Source organism: Apis cerana, linkage group LG6, assembly GCF_029169275.1.
Source record: "Apis cerana isolate GH-2021 linkage group LG6, AcerK_1.0, whole genome shotgun sequence".
Lineage (NCBI taxonomy): Eukaryota > Metazoa > Arthropoda > Insecta > Hymenoptera > Apidae > Apis > Apis cerana.
Genome location: NC_083857.1, coordinates 10,257,454 through 10,276,002, shown reverse-complemented (window position 1 = coordinate 10,276,002; position 18,549 = coordinate 10,257,454). Strand labels below are relative to the sequence as shown.

The window sequence follows — 18,549 nt, the reverse complement described above, 5'->3', positions numbered from 1 at the left end:
ATCACGACTGTAAAATCGATCTGCAAGATACTGATGATATGATATGAATCAAAGAAACGTCTTTCGTATTATTAAATCCTACTTCTTCCACTGATAGGATGATATGAAATAAAGTGAAATAAATATTTACATCGTACGGGCATCATTGCAAGATCAACGAGTGATTGATATGATTCGAGGATACAGCGACAAGTGTACAATCACGTTCACGTGTCTCGTTTACGCGACACCTCATGGACAGAGGGGCCACAGTCGACGGCCGAGCGAATAAACGCGGCAGCGAAATGTCAAACCGCTCGATCCAAGGCCTGGCCTGAAAGAAAGAGAAGGGAGGAAAGCCGCGAAAGAGAGAACGAAAGGTGAAGTGGGTTGCGTTATAAGGCACCACACGGTCCTCTCGGGCGAACGTGTACAAACGAAACACAACCGCGCTCCAACCGCATTCCTGATCGACCACGCCACGTGATAGCCGTGCTCGATCATGGACTAGTCTCGAAAATCATAAGAAATCGATTCTCGACGTGTAGTTTGTATCGTTTGCATGATTTCTTTGGAATCTTTTTCTTTTTTTTAATATGATTTCGTTTTAGAAGATCGATCGGACTAAAATGAAAGGCAATCATTCGATTTTTTTTGTAATTTTCGAATCGGCGGCGAAAGTGAATGAAGGTAGAAAAAAAGAGGGCTTTGAAAGTTTTCTTCAAATGATTTGATTGTCTACGTTTAGACTTTTGAAAGGGGAATGGGTTGGGTTTAAGTTAGGAATGAATGGAGATCGAGAAGTTTGATGAAGTATATGGTGTCGTAATATGTTGATAAATTGTTGATTATATCGTTAATTGATCCGTAGATAAAAATGATATTCTCTTCGATTGAAAAGATATTTAATTAATAATGGAAAATGTGATTAAGAAATTGCTGAATTTTTCTTTTATCGAATCTTTTTTACGTAGTAAACTTTTAGTTCGCTAACTTTAGGTTCTTTTTTTTATATACATATATTAAAAATTACGAATATCTTTTTTTGATATTTAATTCAATTGAAAATTAAAAACTAAAAGCGCTCGAGCTATGAAATTTAAAAAACATCATCAGCGCAACCATGACAGAAACCTTTAGGAGGTTGGTTCCATTTTATACCGGTTCTCGTCTCACCGTTTAATGTCGAAACATTTCCACGAGTCGAATTAAAAATTCAAACACGTTTTTTACAGATCACTTTTGCTTCACTTGCAAATTTCTTTCACTAAAAACCAAACTACTTATATTTTTTCTAAAAAAAAAAAAATAAAAAGACAAAATCCGAAAAATGAACACGTGTAAAATTTATTTTAAAAATTAATTGAAGAAACATCATTAAAAATCACTCAAATGCGTAACCGTTTAAACAATAAATCTTCATAAAATGTTCATTACTAGTAGCTGTCGTCAGTATACACTGTACATGATAACGTGATACTGGTAAACGGCCAACGATAAAAATACCATAAAATAAGGAAATTCACAGCAAAACGAAAGTGATTATAACGCATCTGTTAGCCGTGTCATAAATATTTTGATAGATTCTGTTTGTTTATACATGCTAATACGAGCTTTCGTCATTAGTATAGTATGCATAGTAATCCCTATCGAATTATCCCGTATTTGAAATCAACCGCATTTTTCAGGATTAATTGAAAAAAGAAAACAATATGGAAATTTTAGTCTACGGACAAATGATTCTTCGTGATCTTCGTTAAAAGATCCTTTTTTTTCTTACAGGGATTCGACACCGTGGAGCGACTCAACGAATCTGGAGAGCTGAGAGAGATGCTTAAGCCCTACCAGGTAATTAGAAATTAGGACGAGAGTCCATTCTTCCATTCGATGCCTGTGACCGAAACTGAATCATCGGTTTTTCACGATTACGATTAATTATATTAATTTAAAATCAACCAAAACCGATCCTATCCAAAATCCTCGGTTTCTCTAAACGAGATTTAAAAATTCAATCGAATGAAAATAAAAATCACTCTCCATCCCCGAAATATTTATTCAAGACATCAATCATCAAGCGATCGTCAAGATTGTTTCCCTAAATAAAAAGCCTCGTAATAAATATTCCTCTCGAAACGTAACTCAAAAGAGAGAATCCACTTTCCTCCTCGCACATTCGCTGCCGGACACCGAGGATTTACCGCAATCTGAACGTGTAATCCTCGCGAAGAATTACGGACGATCCTGTCGATATCCCCCAGACCGTCCCAAGAATTTACTCGACCCTTCAGGAATCCCGCGCCCGGTTCCGAGAATTCGCCACGTAACTCCCCGTGTCTTTGGAATATTTATGCCTGTTAGAAGAATGGAACAGTTGTGTTGGTGTCTTATACAGGCAAGCAATAGCCATAAAGGAGCTCGTGGTGTTGGCGGACGCGCGAGCGCGTAATCCGTCGCGGACACAAGGTTGTAACGATCCTTTCACTTTTATCCGCCGATATCTGCCTTCCACCTTCCTTTTCCATCACGATCATAAATTTCGATGTCGTGCGATTGAGGTTTACCTTGCAGCGAGGAAAGGTCGTTTACACCTTTGTCCATGTTTCCAACCACTGTCACTCTCCTCATATTCTTTCTATTCCCTCCCTCCTGCCTTTAGATGCCTCCTTTTTTCTCGTTCGCGTCCATCCACGTAAGGACCTTCTATCTCGTTAATCCATTTTAATTGATGATTAAATTATGAGAATTCGTGTAATTGGATTCGATAATTTTGAAATGAATGTTTCAATTTTATAAAGAGCGTGGAGTGTAATAGAAGATTGTAGTTTCAGTGACCTTGTGATTCGATGATATTATATTTCTTTCTTTAAAATTGTATAAAAATCTCTTTTGGAATCTAGTGTCGATGGAGTATTCGTTTCATCGAAATATCGTAAATCTGAAATTCGAATCCTTCGAATGTTAATTAGAAAATTCGAGAGATGTTATGTATACGAATTTGATCATTCGGTTTCAAAGTTCTTTGAGACGCGAATAGCGAGTTATATTCGAGTTTTATGATTAGAAATTGCGATGTGTAATAGAAGATTGTGGAGATTTCACGATGAAAATGAGTTTTGTTCAATTTCGTTTTGTTAAATCTATAACTTTATGATTTGAGTAGATGTATCGCTTATTCGTTGCGAAATTTCTGGTTTCCAATTATTTACTTGGAGAAATTATCTTCAATCATTACTCTGAAATTTTTTTATTTCTTTATAAGCAATTGTTTTGTATTAATTACAACAGCCTATAAGAAGCACGATTATAAACGAAAATTACATAAAACGTATCGTTCGTTTCTTTCAGTTTAATCAATCCATTCCAACCAAAGTTACGTAACGACACTCATCTTTCCAACCTCATTCTTAATGCAAGATAATTACAAAATACGCGTTTGTAACAGAGACAACAGAGTGGGCTTGATGTCCTTTTCACAAAATTTTCTCCCTGTTAATAACTCAAACATCTTAAATTTTTGATTAACGTTACGGCACAATGAATACAATAAGCTTCGAGAAGACGTGTAGAAAATTATCTAAATCCTATCCTTAGAAAAACGAAGAAAGTTTCATGAGAAAAAAAAAATCGTAAAATTATTTTATCTCTCCCGGACGAAAGTTAATTATCGACTTGTTTCACGTGCAGAAAGGCTTGTAATTAAACGACATGCCCACGCCATCGTGACGTACCCTTTTTCACCTTGTCTCTTTACGCAATACTTGCATAATGTATCATCGATATTCTGATCTTCCTTACACACGATAAGCATGCACTTTTATGCACGCAACGCGTAAAGATTTAATACGTAAAAAAGATTTTATTTCGCTAACAAATTGAATACCAATCTCGTCATCAACTATGAATAAAATTACGCCACTTAGATATATTCAACTTATTATTCGTTTTCGTTTTTTGTTTTGGATTGGATTCGAAAAGTGTGAGTGCGACTGTTTCTACCAACAATGGAGATTGGATATTGGTTTCATTTTCCTTTGACTCGTCTCTTTCTTGATTCTTTAAAGAAAATCTTGAACTATACTTTTCTGAGTTCGTATTCAAAAAAAAAGATAATTATGACCAATTAATTATTCGAAATTTTTAATCTCGAATAAGTCATAATCGTTTGATCGAATAATATTGGCCGACAATAATTCGTTAAGATTTTAATTCCTAGTAAAAAAAGCCTCGCTTCGATTGATCATTAAGTAAGAAAAAAAAAATTATAGCAAAAAAGGTAGAAATATTTCGAAATTTTGTTTCAATTTAAGGAAGTCGAACAAATAATTTCCTACATTACTGCTCTTCTTTTTTTTTTTGCTTGAAGAATGCAATCGAAAATGAGTAAAAGTGAAAGCGTTGTTGAGCAACATCGCGTGCACTGGAAACTAATGCAGGAATAAGGATCGTCACGCTTATTTTATAATCGTTAAACGATTGAGTCCGGCAATCATTCGTCCATTAAGTCGTGGACATTAAGTAGATGAGATGTAGATATTATGTGAATGGAATTGATTTGGATAATCGTGGGACTGGGAATCACGATTGATATTTCTGGATATCAATTCATCGAGTCTCTGATTATTTTATCGTCACTTTCTCACAGAAATTGCGATCGTGTTGGAATTAAAGCGAAGATGATTTTTCGACGAATTTGTTATCCAATTTCCCTCCTGTATTTTTCCATAATCCTTTCTAGTCGGAGGTCAATCGAAATGGATATATTCTTGAACTCGACTCGCTTACAAGGTATGTACGTATTTAGAACCCGTTGAGAAAACGTACATGCTTCGATTCAAACTTAAGACAATCGTCTCGCGAGATGTGATCTGGTTGTTTATGAATGATACGAGTGATAATTTTCAACTATCGTAATATGGCTATGGTTCAAAATACCCTCCTTCCATAATTATCCTACCTATTGTTAGCCCACTATTGTTTTACCACCGGAAGTATTCATAGTACTCGATTACAGTTTCTCAATAGTGCCATTGACTTCTTTACAATCGTGTCGAATGTCTACGGATTGTTATTACGAATACATATGCGTGCATAACTTTTGTTGTAACTTGCAGAATATGGAAATTAGATGGAAATTTTACTAATAAAGAAAAATGTAACTTCAAACTACGTTAAAAATTAAAGTAGAACGACACGATGCAAAAATAGGGCATCAATCTTGAACGAGCATCACATATCTCACAAAAAGAAAAAAAATTCGAACAATTCCAAAAAACAAAATATCGTCGAAAAACGAAAATCCTCGATTCCTCGAATCCTGACACTGCTTCGACAAATTTATATTCGCAAAATTTAAAATAGCTCATCCCCGCATCATTGATCTTTATTCCAGAGCGAGGACGCCTGCACAGTCTGCCTGTTCTGCGGAGGTTACCAGTGGCAGCTGTGTCCTGTTTGCAACGGAAGCAAGAGATCCGTTCACCGCAACGACTTCACGGCGGAATTCGTCGCCTTGAAATGCGCGAAATGCGACGTGAACGGTCTCATCCGATGCCCCCATTGCTGAGCAAAAAAGAAAAAAGAAAAAAGAAAAAAGAAAAAAAGAAAAAAAGTAAAACGAGAAACATCGTCGTCCCTGGCAATTGGCATCGAGAGGAATCCGCTGCCCTTACGCTGCCCTCCCTGTTTAAGACTAAGGTGCTACGAGAAGTATATCGCATGTTGAATGAACACGTCACGGTGGGTTACACGTTCTCGCGAGAGATCACGATTATTCGAGACCGGCGTGCAAACGCTCTCTTCAGTCTCTTTCTTTCTCTCTCTTCCTCTTTTCGTTTCGTTCGAAAGACGAAATTGGAGACGATTCGTGGAAGGGAAGATTTCGAGTAGGAAGATTTACGAGATACAATGGCGTTCGCACGCACATATTTTGAATATCGAATGACGCGATGATCGCGAGATCTCTCGCCATGTGAATTGTAAAATATCGACTAATAAAACTTATCTATAATGTTTTGTAACATGCAATTCGTGAGTTTGTTTTTTTGTTTCTTTTCTTTTTTTTTTCTTTTCTTTTCTTTTCTTTTTTTCGCAGACCTGTATTTCTCCTTTCCCACATTTAAATTCTTCTACTTCTGTGGCCGATTTTTTGTGAATAAGCGAATTTGGAAGAGCGATTATGATGTAAAGATGTTTAAAGATAATTGATTTAAGGATTCGATTCTTAATGTAATTAATAAAGAAGAATTATTGTATCTTTCTCCACGTATATTTATTTAATAAACTGAGAAGTGACCTGGAAATTTTTTAAGGAGCACAAATCTATCGTCTATCAAAATTATGATTCGATCCATTCTCACAGGATACTATGTCTAGCTATGTTTCGTTCTCTTCTTTGAAATTAATTTTATCACGACTGTGTCTGAAATGAGAATACGCGGAATAAAGCCAGCGTTAAATCACTAAATTTCCTTTCCCGATCCTTTCATTCTCGTTTTCAACTACGTTCAACTTTTGCTCACGACTATAAAGTCAAATCATGCACGAATACACACAGCTTGAAACCACGTCATATCGTTTGAAAACGGAATAAACGCGGAGAATACGCGTTCCTAAATTTCTCCATTTTGTTATCAACACGTAGAACATAATATTACGTACACTCACGTCTCGGGGACACGGTGAATAATAATAAATTCGCATTCATACATACAAGTAACAATTTGTCCTAATTCCTCGAAGCTATTATTCACTTCCCGCCAAAACGAATGAAAATTTCCGAGATAAACGAAATTTAATCTGTTTCTTTCGTTATGTGTACAATTGATAGAGATGCGAAGAATTACGCGGGATAATTAGCGCACTTTCGTTTTATACGTGATCTGATTATTATGCGAAGAAGCTTCGTAATTAACGCTAGACGAAGCATTTAATTCGTTGTCGAGTTTGATTCTTATTCGCGCTCCGTTGAGTTATTAAGAAACAACTGTTCCACTGATTTTTTTTAAATTTTCTTGCCGAGAAAATTTTGCAAATTCACTTAACAAGCTGTAATTATACTTTTTGATAAGTGGTGAATTACAAATAATTTCTAAAAATGGAAAACGCACATTCGTCTAATTTAAACAAATTTCTTATTTTGAAAAAATGGCACGATTTCTTTAGTTTATTATGAAAAAGTTAAATATATTGGGGGAAAAAGAATAAAAGAAAATAGCAATAGTAGTATTTAATTGCGATAATACGGTAATAATACAATAATAGATTATTTGAAGAAACGGAAAAGAAATGTAAAATTTAACAACAAAATCAGTGTTCGATATTTTTCTCTTAATGTGTCAAAAATAAATTTTCAGAAATCTCATTACAATATTCTTAAAGTAACTTCGTCGTAAACGATAAAGAATCTAGGAAAACAATATATATTTTATCATCTTTAACAATTTGAATAATTATCAGGTTAGGTAAAATCACTTTATGGCATAATCATTCGTAATTTATCGACCAGAAGTAAATTTAAAATAATAATGTTTAAAAATAGAAAGGGGATCCATTTGTGCATTAACGCATTTATAATTAATTAATTAACGATGAGCACGGAATAATTCCGGAAGGAAGGAGGGGAGGGAGAAAGATGTCAGCCCGGTAACGCCGGAATCCACGTTCTAACCACCCTTAAACCAAGCGGTTTAACTCAGTGGATTACAAACTCGCTTAATCCTCAGTCTCCAGATAAACTTTATTTTCAACGTCATCAGCTTGCCCGTGACTTGATCAATACTTTCATTTCTGCTGCGTTCCCTGTATTGGTTCATCTACTTTAATTTTGTTTTGCCTCTGTTTACAAACATTGTATCGATGATCGAAAACATTCACAAAATTTATCACGAGTTAATGTTTAAAAATTGCAATTGAAAGAATGCAATTTCGTTCCTTTATAGATTTAGTATTTAATATTGCTAGAGATAATACTCTGAATCATGCCTTTAAGTAGATTTATGATATGTGAAATATCCGTGACTGAAATTTAAATTTCAATTTTATTTTATACGTTCAATCATACGTGTAATTTAAATATTCTTCCTCTGTGAAAGTCTTCATTTTTATTTTTAATTGCCATAAAATATGCGTATTATTCTTCGATAATTCCTGAAACATTGAAAGAATGCTACAATTGAAAGAAATATTGATTAAGTTTAATAAATCAATCAAAACATCCAAATACAATATTTTCTGTTGATATCAAGGATATGTTATATATCGTAATAAAAAATTATATGTCGCACTAAAAAACAATTTCTTTTTGGAGTGTGAGTAATTAATTCAACGAAGCATAATATTTTTTTTCTATTAATAGCGTGGTTAGATAATAAAAATTTATAATGAAGTAATATTCGAGCAAACAGGTAGCAGAATTTTTTTTTAATTGACGGCGTGAGATATAGCGATAATATATTTATTACATTAATATATTTTTAACGTTATAATTCTCTCTCTTTATTATTATTATTATTATTATTATTATTATTATATTCGACTACATTAAGGAAAAAGTGTAGGTGTCAAAAATCATAATAATCCAATTTCCAAGTTCTTTTCAAAGTTTTATATTTTTTTTTATATTATAATGTATTAACTGTATTAAAGAAAGAAAGGATAATCAGATAAAAGATTTTATTTTAATTCAATTACCGTTTCCATTCGATATTTTATATTCTTGTTTTCTGCATTACAATCGTTATGAATATTGAAATGCACTATATGCATCGAATCATTTCAATTATAAATTCCAGGAAAAAAATATAATACGCGAATATCTTTCTATTCAATGGATACTGTTATTCATAAAATTAACGATCATTAAAACTTGGTCTTTATCGAGGTACAAACTAATTAAGGAAGTTGTGAAAAATTTTAAACGAGTTTAAGCATATTTTTCTTCTTCTTACTCCGATAAAATGGTTAAAGATAACTTTGATTGACATTCTACATATAATTATTCAGGAGATAAAAAACAGCTTCATTTTTGCAAAATTTACAACCGCAAAAGAAAATTCGATAATCTTCGATATATTTCACAATATCGTGAGTTATTAATTTCATAAATTTCATAAATCATCGATCGTCAACGATCGAGAAAAATTATTAAAAGCGACGAGAGAACTGGTTCGCGATTACCTATTTCCATTTCTCAAAGAAAGGAAGATTTCGAAGGTTATTTCTACACCCACACGCACACACACACTCACAAAAATAATAATAATAATGGAAAGAGAAGGGACGACAAAACAACGGCACAATGGTTTCATACTTGGCCGCATATAATTGCGAAGGCTGAATCGCGCGGTTTATAAAGTAGGTTTTACCAGGGTGCTCTGAAAAAAAATATAGGGCAGAACATTATATAAAGGTTTGTCGCAGCTAACGTTCAGGAAGTACGCACTTCCTGTTTGTCGATTCTCCGCCTTTAATTGCGGAATCCGTGACATAATGATGTGTTAAGTATTCGCGATTCTCTCACGCGTGTGAGGCTTGTTTATTCTGGTACACACGCGAGATATGCGTAGCGTGGGACAATAGGGGTCTTCTCCTGAGAGAAATCTTCGTCTTCTTTTTTTTCATGAATTCATACGAAGAAATATCAGGGGTTTGTTTGATCTGGACTGGCAAACACTCAAAGAATATCTGTCGTGTTTTTACAGACGACGGATCGTGTTCGAACGAAATTTATTTTTGAAAGTTATGATTCCATTTCAGATTTATTAATATTCTTTTCTTTTTTCTTGTTGAAAATGTAATGATAATAATAATAATAGTAATAATGATGATGATGATAATGCGTTTCTTGTAGCAATTTAACGATAGATAAAGATAAGGAAAATGTTTTTATTTAATGTTTACATTTAAATTGGAAATGCAAGATGTAAAAGTTAGGAAAAGTAAGATATCGAGGAGAAGAGAATTACAGATTAAGGAACGCGAAGGAGGATTATTTTGATTAGCTCAATAAATAAAGTCATTTCATTATTCCGTAATTGTAAAATTATCTCAAGATATGCAAATTAAATTTCTTGCATCGAGATAAACTTATTTTGAAGAGGTATTTAAAAATTGTAGAATATAAAAAGGAAAAATATTCTTTCGATAAACACGAGGTTAAATTGTCTTCGATCTCGCTGTAAATCTGTTAGCTCTACAAGTAGAATAAATCTAAATTAGTCAGGCGTGCGTAAATATTTGAATTCTTTCTCCTTTATGTGTAACAACGTTATATCGATTTTTGTTACGATATAGAAATTATTAACATAAAATTTATGATTCTCTTGAATTTATGAAATTTACAAATTACGAATTTAAATTATTCATGAAAGTCTAAGTAGTAATATGTCACAATTAAATACGATTCATCGACATATTCAATTTCGTTCAGATTGATTCAACTCCGTTCTCTTTACATAATTTATTTTAATTTATAAATAAAACAACTCGAATACAAGAATTTTCTCATTAAAGAAATAATATATTAAAATAATATATTAAAACAAAGTTTAAATATACGAAACGTCGACTTTTTTAATACTATTTAATACATTGTACATCTTTAAAAAAATCACTTTAGTCGTGTTTCAAATTACTTCATTTATTCATATCTGCGATATTTTTGATTACTATATATTATAAAAAAAATCACTTTTATCACATTTCAATAATCTGTATCCACGCGAAATGATATTATTGTGCTCGAAACATCCTTTGATCTGTAACCCCATAAATACGAAAGTAAATTACCATAAATTACGAGCAAAATACAATAAATAGACAGAGTTCTGAGTGATGATAAATCGCGTTTACATTTTAAATTAATACAATCGAGAGGGGAAACAATGGAGAGGAACGGCAGCGAATATTTTTATACGGGGATTATTTTCTATTGTCGGGGATAATAACAGACGTAATAAAGGTTTAATTAACCAGGTAGAACGCGGTAATCGGTTTAATGTTTAACGCGGTCGCGTGTCACCGCGATCGATGCGCTATTGATCGCATGTGCGCAACAAGTCACGCCGATGTGCATCCCCCCTATGCGGTTCAAAAACTGCATTTACAATGCACGTGGAGCAATTAACCGCCATTTCCGTTGCGTCAGATGATGATTTACCACTGAGTGTTAACCATCGGATCGTTGCACGCAACCCATCTCTCATTGAACCGTGTTATTTCTGTAATGAATCCCCTATTTATTTAATTTATCATCACTATCAAAGTTTCGTGTCGCTCGTGATATTTATTTTTTTACTTTTAATCTTAATAATATGAAAGATTTAATCATTGGATTACGCGTATGTTTATTTGCACTGGTTTATTTAAAGGATTAATGATTCAGGGAATTTTGATTTAGGATTTTTTTCGAGTTGAAGAATAAAATTGAAGATACATTAATTACTCTCAATATAATAATTGTATAATATTAGATTGATGTGAATGTGCAATAAATTGTTTTGTTATATTGCGAGTAAAGTATTAAATTATACAAACTAAAAATTGTAAAACAATATTTATATTTATTATCAATATTGATTATTAATCTTATATTTATCCTACTGCAGTACATTTCTACATTCCATTTAAATATTATTATTATTTATCTATAAGTAAAAACTATTATTCGATGCGATATTAAAATTATTTCTTTAATAAATAGTAAATACATAATTATTCTTCTTGTCATTTCTTGTCTAATTCCGTATATAATCAGAATATTCGGAGTATTCATTTTCCCTTCAAGCATTTTGTACGTACAAGCGGACGCATTCAACAATAGTTCAAACAGTGATTAACATAAAATCTAGCAAACAATAGTCTCGAATAAATCCACGATTATGAACCACGCGTTTATTAAGCTTACCAAACAGTGCAAATATTAAAGAACCAAAGTCATTCATTTGCATAGTAGTCTTTTGTTATCGCGTAAGTGCAATATCAAGAGTAACAAGTCGTCCCTGATCCCTTTTATTCGTTGCACGCGACACGTTGTGAATGGAAATTGGCTCGTCTCTTGCAATATCGAAACAGTGGCGATTTACTTCGACAAAATTGGTTTCGAAATCTACGTTAATTGAGCATTTGTTCGTTCTGATAGTGTTTCTTGTTTTGCATCCGCATACTATTTTTGATTTGCTTTTGTATTTCGTTGTACGTTTTAAAAATAGAACGATGCAATACAGATTTCGATTTCTTCGATCGAATCTTGTCCGCAGCAGAAATTATGGAATTTAAATTTTTTATCCTTAAACAGTGGATATCGAAGAATGAATATTTCGATGCAGATACGTATCGAGAAAATCTGATGAAATGTAATAAAGATTTGTTGTACATTTAAATGTAAGTCACCCTCATCGGTTTCCCCTCTGAATTCTTCTTTAAACTCTTCTCAAAGCTCTCCGCTCGCCCTAGAAAATCCTCAATTCTACACACATTTGCTCGAAACGAATCGCTATAAAGCCTTCCTGTAACTCTGAGATACGTCTAAAAGTGTTAGTCTTACTTCTTCTAAAACATTACGGTGTCTTCTTTTATTTCTTTTTTACTTGACAAAAACAAATTGATGCATTTCTTGACACAATTTTCAAAATTAAGTGATTTCTTTGATTACAAATATTGTATTTTTAAATTTTTAAATTAGAATTATTTTTTATGATTCGATTTAACGAAAAACAAACAATCTCTTGTTATTTTTTCATATTCAAAAACATAGACAATAATCCTTGCTGTGTTTCTTGCTAATTATATAATTTTATTTTTTTAAATTTCTTCCATATATCGTATATATTCCATATATTTACCATTTATCGAATTAAAAAATATACAGTTTTATTATTCTTCTATATATGTAGGAAGAAAAGAAAATAATTTTAATTTTAATTTTAATTACTCAAAAATTTCTTTTCAATAATTATCTTTATTTTTCTTTCAAAATTATTTTACCAGTTATATTTAATTTATCAATGGAAAATCTACGCTTTCCATTTTCTTTCTTGTTTCTCTCTCTAAAAAAGATAAAATAAAATATCTAGAATGAAAAATATCACGATTCCAAAAATTATTTTACGTAATTTCTTTAAAAAATAATCTTTCATCAAGATAAACAAATGGTTCAAGTTATCAAATTGAAAAAAGTATACAGCGTTTCGTTTCATTGTGTATTTACAAAAATCAATCACGTGCACTTACGTAACCCTCCGGCGTTATAAACAAACGTAGAACAAAAATCGGTGGATGGTCGATGGTCGGACACGTTCCATTGGGAGCCGTGCCAGTTATGCAAGTTCGTTAGTGACGGATCAACAGTTCTATTTAAATTCCATTTATTAACAGTCGGCTTCGTTATATTGGCACGCCTTCGTGTTGTCAATAAAACGTCACGTACAATGTTCCATGCACTGATGGAACGACTTCTTATTGACTTTTAATCCTCCGTAATGATATGTTAAAAATAAAACGATCATCCGTATTTTTAAAACGTGAAAATTCATCTGCACGCGACAGCTACTCTCGAAATCGTGAAATGGAATAAATCTTAAAAATAGTCGATCGAAATTGCATACAATTCTGGATGGAATATCCAGTGGGAAACGGTGATTCTTTTCATCTTTTTTTTTTCTATTTTTTTTAATGAGTGCAGAAGAAATAAAAGCAGAAAGAATTATTATTTCGAACGTATGGTGTTTCATTTTCAGAGAAATTCATTTTCAGTGAAAATTTCTTAATATGATTATATAAATTATAATATATTTCAAATAGAAATATTTTTAAACTAAAGAAACTTTGAAGAAAGTATTTGAATAATTTATCAAATTATTAAACATTATATATAATATATTTGTTTAATTTATTTTTTAAAGAAAGAATTTTTATATGAATAAAGAGAAACATAATATATGATATCTCATATACATTTGTTACATCTCTATGAAAATAATAAGTATTGATTTTTATTAATTAATTGTAATTATTAATTTTAATAATAATTAATTTTACCGTATAGAAGAAAAATAGAAAAAAATGTAATTTCATAAGGAATAATTTTGCATTTTGGACTAGAATAACAACGTTACAGGAATAAGTATAAGTTTATTTTATGTATTAATTATTCGAAATTTTATTATTTATCTAAATTTTTTAAATATTTAAATATTGTAATCAATATATTTTAAATTGAAAATTTTATACGTTCTTATATTTCGTTACATTTAATAATTTTATCAGAAATAGCATCATTGTCATAAAATTTTCAAGAAGATTCAATTCACGTCAAGGCTGTAATTCAACGTAATAGAAATTTGGTATTCGTTTAATTTTGTTCATCAATATTGATTGACATTCCCAACTATTAAATTAAACAATTTTAGTCTCGCTCGTCCACGTGACAAGCTACACGGTGGTTAACTATTAGGCGAGTATACTATCTTTCCTTTATTCTATTAAAAACTTTAATCTATTTTCATGACACACGGTAGAAGGCGTTTCTCTATATAGGTTTGGTTATTAAATACGCCCCATTATCGACAGTTCGTCATGACATTTACAGTTATCGTTTATTAAATAGAGAAAAGTTAACGCCTCAATCACCTCAGAAATAAATAGAATCTGTGCACCCGCTATTCATCAGGAATTTTTCATCCACATAATATTTTTCTTTCTATAAATATGGTTTCATAAATATTCATGATAATACGAAAACTTGTAATTTCACTCTTATAAATTATAGCTTATTTTCTCTTTTGCAACAAATAACAAATGGTTTCGTTATTTTTTTCATATTTTTGAAATATTTCTTAATTTTCTTGGCGCACTTCGTAATATTATCATTTTGCATGGCAAATATAATTTAATTTAAAATAATTATCGACCAATTTCTCTATAATTTGCAACTCTTTAAAAGCATAATATAATATTTGATTTATTTTCACTTTACATCGGACTAAAGGGAGAGAGTAGATTTTACTATTTGGCAAGTAATAGTATTTACTTTTTCCGTTTGCAAATGAAAACATGAAAACATATGCGAAAATACGATGAAAATAAAGTGAATTTTGTAATTAAATATTACAAAGTGTATTTGCTCTTTGTTATTTATTATATTTCTCGTCTACTTTAAATAATCTCGTTTACTTTAAATAATCGAAAAATGATATTTAGAAAAATGATTACAAAACGAATATTTTATTAAAATAACATCGAAACAACAGTTGCTATATTTCTCATGTAATTTTTTGAATTTATCATATTTATAATTCTTTTTCTTTTTATCATTTGATAAAACATATCATAAATTATCCATCTTAACTAAGCATAAAAATTTTCAATTTTCTTAAAAAATTCATTATACATTATACATTGTAGAGCTTTTAATTTGCATAATACTCTATCAAACAATAACAAACTCATTATAATCCTCCAATTATCTATCGATAAGTTCTCAAGTAACGATAAATCCTTCGATCAATATCAACCATCTACGAATATCTAGAAATAGAAGGACATTCCTATTTACTAATGATAAATATGATACTCACTCTGATGATTTTCAAACAATTTAATACTAATTTCATGATATATCAAAATAATTGCAACTATATATATATATAAATATAAAGTTTATTTATCGGTATCGAATCTTCGAGTATTTAAAATATAGAATAGAATCAGAAAATAACAAAAGAATCGAAATCTTAAAATTACACGTGTAGCGTTTTCTTTTTATTAAAAAATAGAACAATTCGAATTGCTATAAAAATATCATAATCTAAAAATTCGTGGAAGAATTCAGAAACCAATAATTGTACATCACGTTACATATATACTTCATGAATCTTTTTATTAAGCTATTATCGAATCACTGAAGTGAAAATTTAAATAATAATAAACTCGAATTATTCATAATCTCTGAATAATTCTCCGAACAATGCCATAATTTAATTCGTCGCAAACGATCGATATTGCTCGAAGGATATTCAAGATCCATCACTGTATCATGAAACGAAATCAATAATACCTCGACCACCTGTCTCGCGATTCTTTCTACTTTCCATCAATTCGACGATCCCTCGACAACAATGGCAACAGATAATTGTAACTCGCGATCAGTTACTTTGGCGCCAGAACAGAAGTCGAGACACGTGGCTGAAGACGTGGCAGAAACGCGTGCACACGAGTATCGAGCGTTGTGCATCACCGTTCCCAGGCAACCCAAGAGGGGTAAAAAAAAAAAGGAAAAAAGTAGCGGATGCGACGGGCATACAATGAACTCAAATCGATCGTTGTTACACCAGTTGCGCCGATGCACCCGTGTACGTATATGTTACACATATCGTGTTGTAGACACGCACGACACAATCTGGGCGTGCGACGACAGGGAGATCGGTCGATCGATGATAACCGATGGCGGAGAACGAAGAACGGAGGTGATATAGGGGGAATGGAGAAATAGGACGTTATTACGGAAGAGCCGTGGAGCGACAGGGAGGTGGAGGGATGGTGGAGGGGTGGTGTCGAAAATCAGAGGGAAATGTTTCCTCTCTCTTCTCCTCTCTTCCTCTCTCTCCCCCTCCCCATTTCGACGAAGACGAAGAAGAGGGACAGAGATGGAAATTGGGAGGAGAAACCACCAGGTTGACCTTGGTTGAACCACGATCGAACTCGTGCGGCCCTCGTCTGAAGTCTTCGCATTTGCGGACTTGTATCGAATCGGCACGTGTCCGTTGCCGATCAAAAGGGATTGGATAAGGGAGAGAGATCCGAGGATTCGTTAAATGGCACGTTGCTCGGTGGCGAGATTTAATCGTCGGTCGCGTGCAACAAGTTTCGCTGCACGGCTGAACGAGGGAGCGCGCGACCTCGCGCCACGTGACGTAAGTAAATGTCCATAGGGTGGAGATTCGCAGTGAGGTGGCCGTGGATAATGAGAACGAAGTGGTTTGGATCGAAGGATCGATATCGAGGAATTTTTAGAAGAAAAAAAGAAAAGAAAAGAAAGTAAGAAGGAAAGGAAGGGGAGAGTCTCGCGAGATGTGTCTCGATTAATAAATTTATCAGGCTTCTTATCCTTGGAGTGCTATTTACACGAAACCTTGGAGGAGAACTTTATGATGCCTGGAAATTCTTCTGTTCGAGAAATATTTGAGCAAAAAACTGGAGGCTGTTCGACTTTTATTAATCGTTGGATTCGAGCAACTTGTATATTGCTTCTCTTATGTTTCTAATACGGGTCAGGTTGTGCGAGACGATTCGGGCCATGAAAGTTGGATTCTACACGCAAAAATGAGAAAAGGGAGAATAACGGGTTTTCTACGTTTTTTGAGACCTCGATCTCGAGAAAATGAAATCAAATTAGGAATCAAACGCAAAAAATTTTAGGTAATTTTAGATTAAACTAATAATTGGTAGACGGAAATGCAGTAAAAATATGGCTACTTTTTAAAAAAATTCAACTTCATTTTGAAAAGAATTAAGGTTCTGATTAAAATATTAAAATTTTAGAATTCATTTTTGCATTTCTGCTGTCTTGAAACACTTGGCGCAAAGCTTAATTTTCAAGCATAAAAATAATTAGTTAACGCTTTAAAGGGGGTAGTATCGAACAAAAGTTCTCGAAAGCGTAAATAAAACGCAACAATAAATTGAGGGTTGGTTCATGCACCCGCTATCTATATCCACGCACGCTTTCAAGGACGTGCACGTGCTGTAAACTCGTGTAAATCCGATAATCCTGCTCGTAAAAATTCACAAAAGTTACACCTGTTTACCGTTTTACAAAATTATACATACAGTTACGTAGAGAATCCGTCCTTCCACGAACACGCAAACCATGCATCCATACACTCCATACGCGCTCCATGTTTCTCTTTTTACCGCGTTGCAATTACGTTCCGCATAAAACGCAACGATCAATCGTATGCACAAAAATATGAAACGACGACAGACGTTGAGGAAGCAAATCTGCGATCCTCCCGATCTGCCAGGACACGGATAACGAGAGCAAGAGTGCGGGAGAAAGAGGGAGAAAGAGGAGGATGAAGCGCGCAGTAAAGAGGAAGAAGGATGCATTATCGGGCACGAGTAGCTCGGCTTCAGCCGAGACCTTCACCGAGACCCAGTTGCTCGACATTGCCCCTGTATCACTGCCGCACCCCGCCTTTCCGCGAGATCGCGCGCTTCGCAGGCGGATGGAAGCGGCAAAAACGGTCCAACCAACCCCGTAGCAATTGAACGTGTCGAGGCAGCCTAGACCGGCAGCCTATAACACCACCGCCATATATACAAATACATGGGCACACCGTCACGCTGCTCCCTTTACCTCACCGCATTACCCCTCGCCACCTCCTCCCCTCCCCTCCCCCTCCGCCTCAGTTCAATTCTCCGTGGTAGGTGCGCGGTGTTCACCCTGGCCTAGAGATTGCCTTGTTCTCCTGTGACGTGTTCTCCTGGCCAAGGAACGGATGTGCACGGGGGAAGGGAGGAAGAACAGAAGGGGGTAGGTAGGGGGTGGTATACGCACGCGAGGGGTCAAGGAGG

The 18,549-nt window shown here is 33.5% G+C and overlaps 1 protein-coding gene across 3 annotated transcripts in view; it reads left to right on the top strand.

Annotated features, from left to right (window-relative positions):
- LOC107993821 (uncharacterized) overlaps positions 1-6,278 on the top strand; it is a 42,094-nt gene extending 35,816 nt beyond the window's left edge. For all 3 annotated transcript variants that reach the window (XM_028664766.2, XM_062076909.1, XM_062076908.1), the window contains 2 exons: positions 1,762-1,827; positions 5,369-6,278. In XM_028664766.2, coding sequence (XP_028520567.2) covers positions 1,762-1,827; positions 5,369-5,542 — 240 coding nt within the window. In that variant the 3' untranslated portion in view covers positions 5,543-6,278. The remainder of the gene's footprint in view (positions 1-1,761; positions 1,828-5,368) is intronic.
- The last annotated feature ends 12,271 nt before the right edge of the window (positions 6,279-18,549 follow it).